The sequence below is a fragment of the Nicotiana tomentosiformis genome, chromosome 12 (genome assembly GCF_000390325.3).
Source record: "Nicotiana tomentosiformis chromosome 12, ASM39032v3, whole genome shotgun sequence".
In the NCBI taxonomy this organism is placed as follows: Eukaryota; Viridiplantae; Streptophyta; class Magnoliopsida; order Solanales; family Solanaceae; genus Nicotiana; species Nicotiana tomentosiformis.
The window spans coordinates 69,975,739-69,983,348 of record NC_090823.1 but is presented as its reverse complement, the minus strand read 5'-3'; the positions used below and the strand labels follow the sequence as shown (position 1 = coordinate 69,983,348).

The 7,610-nt window shown below is 43.2% G+C and overlaps 1 protein-coding gene across 1 annotated transcript; it reads right to left on the bottom strand.

Annotated features, from left to right (window-relative positions):
- Positions 1–6,534: 6,534 nt before the first annotated feature.
- LOC138902829 (uncharacterized) lies at positions 6,535–6,984 on the bottom strand. The gene has a single exon (XM_070190729.1). The coding sequence runs from the start codon at positions 6,982–6,984 to the stop codon at positions 6,535–6,537; it is 450 nt and encodes a 149-aa protein (XP_070046830.1).
- Positions 6,985–7,610: the final 626 nt, after the last annotated feature.

Genomic DNA, 7,610 nt, shown 5'->3' with positions numbered 1-7,610 from the left:
GAGTATGGTTGAATACCTTCAAGTCTGATCAGCTCAATGAAGTATTTCTAAGGAGTCCTCAAGATTGCTCTTCCACCTAACTAGGATATCTTCCACTTGATCCATTCCTCACTAAGGTTGATCAACGTTTCCCTCCACTCTTCTTGCTCATGTGGGGAGGCACAATGTCTCATTCTTTCGTTGTCACTATGGATCATGTTGTTGACACCCATAAAGTAGTCGATGGTGGCCTCTCGCTAGAAGAAATGTTCGTTAGCCCAGATCTGAAGCAGCAAGTTACAACCTTTAAAGAAATCATACCCTCGGGCACATGTGGACAAAGCCCTCAGTATCTCAGCTAACACCATCGGCACCAAAGTAGCTTGAATATTGCCACGGAAGGTTGCCAGAACCACAGGTAATAGGTTGATGTTGATCCGACCCCGTCAATGTGGGAAGACCAATAGTCCCAATAGTGCCATTGAGAAAGTGCTAGGCCTGAGACTCTCCCACATTGCCTGATCATATTGAAACTCTCCTGAATACCATTCATAGCTTTCACGGTGCCCAAATTTGTCGAACAGCTGGTCAAGGCTCACCCATACATCCTCGATAATTCTGAGACTCCTATTGTTGGCCAGTCCTAAGGCATCCGAGAATCGGTAACCGGTCATAGTAACTGGCAATATTGGCTTCGTTCCGTTGAACGGTAGGTCCGTGAATCTTATGACTTCTTCCAATGTAGGAACTAACTCACAGTTGGCGAATTTGAACACCACCTTAGCCGGATCCCAAAATTCTATCAATAGGAGAGTGAGCACCCTGTCTAGTTGGATGTTCAGCAATGTGGTTAATGCCCTCAGATGCGTCCAAACCTCATCTCCATTTACCGCACGAATACTCTTCCACCACTGTTTAAATTTATGTGGTGCTCCCCTTACCATGCTAATCTCAGGGATTCTTCGGTTGATTTCCATTTTCCTAAGGTGGGTAAAAGAAAGATGTTTGGTAAGTGTTTGCTTCGGATCTTTAAGTGTCTTGTCAAGTTTGTTCGTCTTCCCACATAAGTCATGTCGTTGAGTGCATGAGCCATTCACATTAGGGTGGCTTTCAAAATCGTGTGTCAATGCCAAGGATTGACTCACCTAAGGTTTATGCAGTATGACCTATTTTACTATAGTAGAGTGTTTCCTACTTGGAGTTGGACCGAAGGCTGTGAGACGTTATGTTAGTTGACCTGACAAAGCCATTCTCTGAAACTAGAGAGTTTTGAAAAAAATGGTCAGAGCGGTGTAAAAGCCAACCCTCGTGAGCCATTGTGTGTGATAGTGTACGTGTCACGCCCTGACCTCGAAGAGTGCGACCGATGCTCAACCGAGATAACCCGGCCGAGCAAGCCTACTTGATGCCTTCTATCCAACCTTACACATGAACAATATAAAAATCAATAACAAGTGATATACATGGGAAGAGAAAAGTTCTTCACATTCCTTTCCCATTATTCAAAGAGGTTCATTCATGATTTCCAAAATATTACTAGTTTATAGATATGATGAAAAAATATGTTTGCCAAATACCAACACTATTAGTTTAATTCCCAACATCAAACGCCACCCACATTATGTCTACAAAGCCTCTAAGTAGAACCGAAGAATAATTTGGAAGTGTCGGTGATAAGGCCCCCGCTATATCTCAAAAAACAAAGTATAACATCAAATGACATTGGGCCCGGAGTAGAGTAGGGCTCACCAAAACCTACTGAATAGAGAGAGTGACTGCTAACGAGAACCAAAGTTTATCGCTGATGAACCACCTGATGGAGAGCAAAATACGATAGGAGCATTCGGTACACATTTCTAGTACATATCTTTCAATACAAGTTTATTTGAAATAGTAACATTTGTACGGAATAACTCAAAACATGGGAATTAGGAACTTGGGCCAACCATTCTTGAAACTTACGGGAATATCATGGAATTCGATTCCAAGAGAGAAGTTTAGCCCACATACCTTGCCTGAGCTTTCCTTAAGTTACCACAACGCCAACACTTCTAGCAATAATAATCTATAGGAAGATAGCGAAAATCGGTTAATAATTAGAAGGATTCCGATGGTGTAACCCTCTTAGAAATTTTGTCAAACACGTAGTATGCAAAATAGACTACAAAGCTCTACAATGGTAATCCTTTCCTCCCTAAACCAATTTCAACAAGAAACTACCCAAAATAGTTCATTAAACCTACATGCTACAAGCTATTGTCACATGCATGGCCTAATTCCAATCCCACAATATACTTAGACCCTGAAATAACTTGCATGGGTGGTATATGACAAGAACTTACCAGGATAGATGGTGGTCTAGTGAGTGGCTTCCTTGATTCCTGAAGATTGGTGAAAGAATGGGTGCTTAGAATGCTAGGCCTTCCCCTTCTCTCTCTAAAATACTCTTACCTCTCTCTAAATTTACCAGACATCCATTTCAAAATGAGCCCCAAAGGCTATTTAGCAAAATGGGGTCAGGTTATAAAAATAGGAAAATGGACCCTCCGAACTCAGGTATGCGGTCACAGAATGGACCGCATAACAGATATGTGGCACGCAAAATGGGCCGCGAAAATGATGCCAGAAAATGGGTAGGTCTTGACCGGTCTGCAACAAGTCTACGGTCCGTAGACCACTTATGCGGCCGCAGAATGGACCGAAGAATCACCCAACAAAATTCTTCATGCCAAATCTACGATGGAAAATGGGGACAACGAAATGGATATGTGATCGCAGAATGGACCGCAAAACGACCTTCAAAATTCAACTATTTTTCTGCTCAACTCTGTGACAGGTATGCGGCCCGCAGAATGGATATGCGGTCGCCAATTTGACCGCATAACTGGCCCTTCAGGCAAAACATTTCCACCAATACCTCGATGCATTCTTCAACCCAAAAAGTACGTACCACGGTGAGCTTGCTCTCCGCGAAGATTAACTACATCCGTACACATCACCTTACCTCGTCACCACAAAACTTGAATCCCGTGGAAAACTTTTACGGGGCCTAGTAGTACGTCCAAGACTCGATAGGAAGAAATGTGATGACAATGTATGTAAAGCAGTAACAGACAAGAGTGTAGCAGTAATAAGTATGATAGTAAGCATAAAGAGCAAATAAATCTGCTAAGCACATAATTGCAATTTTATCTTCAATTAAAGCAATGTACAAATAAATCTAGATGCCAAATTAGCCTAAGTGAAATTCCCCACAGAGTCGCCATATTGTTGCACCTTATTTTGCACAAGTCAAAACAAGATTCAACTTGTGATTTTTGTTATTGATAAAAGAGAGTTGCCACCTAATATTTAAAGGTATAGTAGGGTACCTATTTAATTACTAAGTCACATTTTTATTAGTCTGCTAACCGGTGAGATTATGGGTAAGGGTTCTTGTTCTTCTAAGTGGAAGGTATTAGTCACCCCTTAAAATCTACCCGAGGTAGCTCCATAGGACTTAGACTAGGTTTGGGATCAATTATTTGCACTATGCCTTAATCAGAATTAAAGAGTAAGACTTACTACATACCTAAGGGAGAATAAAAGGAGCGTGAAACCTTTAAAGAGATGCGAATTTATGAAGGAGTCTAAAAATATGTTGGTTGATATAATTGAAAGAGTTTTTGAAATATGTGTGTAGATGGATTGTATTTATAAAGCGTGTGAAAAGAGGTTACGTTATAAAATATTTGTGTAACTCTAAGAGATGTTTGTAAGAAGGTGAGCCTAAGATATACCTTGGTTTTAAAACTTGAAGAAATCGGTCTTTTGAAAATCCATTTGGGTGCACGGAATACCTGGAATTGTGAGCCTCGGTCATGATTCTTTCCCGGAGACCATCTACATTTTGAATACATAGTCGCCCTTGGTAACTTAGTGTATCATCATCCGTGCCAAGATAAAAAGCCATGGTCTTATGTTTATGAATCCCCTCCTTCAACTGTACCAACAACGGATTGTCGTACTGCTTCTCCTTAACTTCCACTACAAGTGATGATTCTGCCCTATTTTGCACAAGCACCCCTTCTTCACTAGAATCAGCAAGATGAACTCGCAAACTAGCTAACCGGTGAACTTCCTTGGCCAACGGCCTTTGATGTGCCTCCAAGTGAGCCAAACTACCCATGGATTTTCGGCTAAGAGCATCTGTCCCAACCTTAGCCTTCCCCGGATGATATAGAATATCATTGTCATAGTCCTTGAGTAACTCAAGCCATATTCTCTTCCTTAGGTTCAATTCCTTTTGTTTTAAAATATATTATTAATGGCTCTTATGGTCCATGGATATATCCACATGGACTCCATACAAATAATGACGCCAAATCTTCAATGCAAAAACCACCATCGCAAGCTCTAATTCATGTGTTGGATAGTTCTTCTCATGATTCTGGAGTTGCCTTGAAGCATAAGCGATCACCTTGCCATGTTGCATAAATACACACCCAAGTTTGATCCTTGAAGAATCACAATATACCACAAACCCATATGTACCCTCCGGTAAGGTCAACACCGGAGCCGTAGTCAATCTTAACTTTAACTCATGGAAGCTCTTTTCACAAGCGTCTCACCATTGGAACTTAATCGCCTTCTGCGTCAATTTAGTCAATGGAGAGGCAAGAGTAGAGAATCCCTCCACAAACCTCCTGTAATACCCAGCTAAGCCCAAGAAATTGCGAATCTCTTTTGGAGTTGTAGGTCTTGGCCAATTCTTCACAGCTGCAATCTTCAGAGGATCAACCTTGATTCCTTCACTGAACACGACATGACCCAAGAATGTGACAGATTCAATCCAAAATTCACACTTTGAAAACCTCGCACAGAACCTGTGCTGATACAGAGTCTGCAAAACTGCCCTAAGATGATCGACATGGTCCTCTCGATTTTGTGAATATACAAGAATGTCGTCAATGAACTAGATCACAAAGGAGTCGAGAATAGGCTTGAAGACTCGATTCATAAGACCCAGAAAAGTTATCGGGGAATTTGTTATCCCGAAAGACATCACCAAAAATTCAAAGTGTACATACCGAGTCCTAAAAGTTGTTCTCAGAATATCCTACTCCCCGATCTTCAATTGGTGATATCGCGATCTTAGGTCAATCTTAGAGAAATACTTGGCACCCTGTAATTGATCGAACAAGTCGTCTATCATTGGCAGTGGGTACCTATTTTTGATCGTGATCTTTTTGAGCTGCCGATAGTCAATACACATTCTCAGTGACCCATTCTTCTTCCTTACAAAGAGAACCGGTGCACCCCAAGGCGACACACTCGGCCGGATAAAACCCTTCTATAGCAAATCCCTCAACTGCACCTTTTGTTTCTTCAATTCTGTCGGCGACATTATGTAGGGTGGAATAGATATAGGATGCGTGCCTAGCATCACATCGATCGCAAAATCAATCTCCCTGTCTAGTGTAATCCCAGAGAGCTCATCAGGAAATACCTCCGGAAATTCATTCAAAACTGACGTGGACTAATGCGTAGGTTCCTCAGCATCGGTGTCTGTAACCTGGACCAAGTGGTAAATACACCCCTTGTCGATCATCTTTGCTGCCTTAAGGTAAGAAATAAATCTACCCTTTAGCACTACATTATCCCCCTTCCAGTCAATAACTGGCTCATTTGGAAATTCAAACTTAACAGTTCTGGCAATCAAGCTTGTAAAAACATGAATAAAGCCAGTCCATCCCTATTATCAAATCAAAATCAACCATCCCTAATTCAATGAGATCTGCCACGGTATCCCGACCATACACCGTGACAACAAAATGCCTATAAACATGCACGGCCACAATAGACTCACCAATTGGAGTAGATACAAAGAACGGCTCATGGAGTTGTTCCGTTTCTATCCCAAATTCTATAGCAACATAGGGAGTGACATATTACAAAGTGGAACCGGGATCAATAAGAGCATATACATCATGAGATTAGACAGTCAATATACATGTGATAACAGCCGAAGTAGCCTCTAAACTCTGGCGACCCCTCATAGCATAGAAACGGTTGGGTGCTCCCGAACTCCGTACACCACCCCTAGCTGCACCACGCCCTACGGGTGCTGTAGTTCCTCGAGCTGGAGAAGGTGTCGTGGATGTAGTAACTGCAAAACTAATTGGCTCTGCCGTACCCCTGCCATATTCTGGTGGGACGAATAGAAATCCGTCTAAATATGACCTCTGATACCACACCCGTAGCATATGGGTAGGTCCATGTAGCAGGCCCCTAAATGCAACTTCCCACACCTAGGGCATGGGGGCCTCCGCTTATGCTGGAATGTCCCACCAGGCCGACTCTGCTGGTAGGATCCCTGTTACTCTGACTGGGCCTGAAACGGCTCCACTGCTGCTGACCGGGCCCTGATGGCGGTGCACTGACTGAAGACTGAGCAAAGGACAAGGATTGCTTGGATGGCCCTCCCCTAAATACAGACCTCCCACCACTACCACCACTAGAAGAACCACCAAAGTTGCCCGCGGACCGTGCCTTATTCCTACCCTCTCGCTCCATTCAATTCTTCAATTTGCTGGTCTCTGTGGATTGAGAAAATGCCACCATCTTCCTATAGTTCATATCAGAATTCAAGGAACCTGTAGCGACCTCATTAATAACCAAGTGGCTGAGGCCCGGCACAAACATGCGCACTCTAGCCTCCATAGTAGGCAATATGTAAATGACATACTTGGACTTGCGCGGAAATCTCATATGGTAATCCCACACGCTCATGTGTCCTTGTCTTAGGCTCTCAAACTCGGCGGCACGAGCTGCCTTAGTCTCGGTAGGCAAGAAATTATCAATGAACCCGTTGGCAAACTTACTCCACCTTGCCGGAGGGCTCCCCTCCTCACAGGACTCCTCTAACAGCTCAAAAAAAGAATATGCTACCTCTTTCAGGAGGTAGGAGGCCAACACCATTGCTTCCATCCCAATAGCACGCATAACTCGGAGAGTCTTGTGCATATCATCAATAAAGTTATGGGGGTCCTCTTCAGTATTAGTACCTGAGAACACTGGAGGATCCAACTGAAGAAACTTGTTCACCTGGATCTAGCGGAATCCCCTTGCTGGCTGGAAGAAGTAGGTGCAACATTCGATCTCTTGGCCTTAGAAGCCACTATATGGGCCAATATCTATATGGCTCCCCTAAGGTCCCTATCAGAAACACTGGGACCGGAGGTTGAGGCTGGAGGTGGAACTGGGGTTGATCAGATCCCAGGTGCACCACCAATATTGAAGGGTTTGGATTCCAAAAAGTGGAAACTTTTCCCCCGAGCGCAGCTCCCAAACCGATCCCCAAGAAGTTCTGCATGCCCGAGATTCCTAAGTATAATGGAATGACTGACCCCAACGAGCATGTCACCTTATACACATGTGCCATTAAAGGGAATGATCTAGAGGACGACGAGATCGAATCTGTATTACTAAAGAAATTCGGGGAAACCCTATCAAAGGGAGCAATGATATGGTATCATAATTTACCACCTAACTCTATAGATTCTTTTGCCATGCTTGCAGATTCTTTTGTAAAAGCACACGCCGAAGACATAAAGGTCGAGACTAGGAAGTCCAACCTTTTCAAGTTAAAA

Coding starts and splice junctions, on each gene's coding strand:
- LOC138902829 (XM_070190729.1), bottom strand. CDS start 6,984: ATGCACAAGACTCTCCGAGTTATGCGTGCTATTGGGATGGAAGCAATG.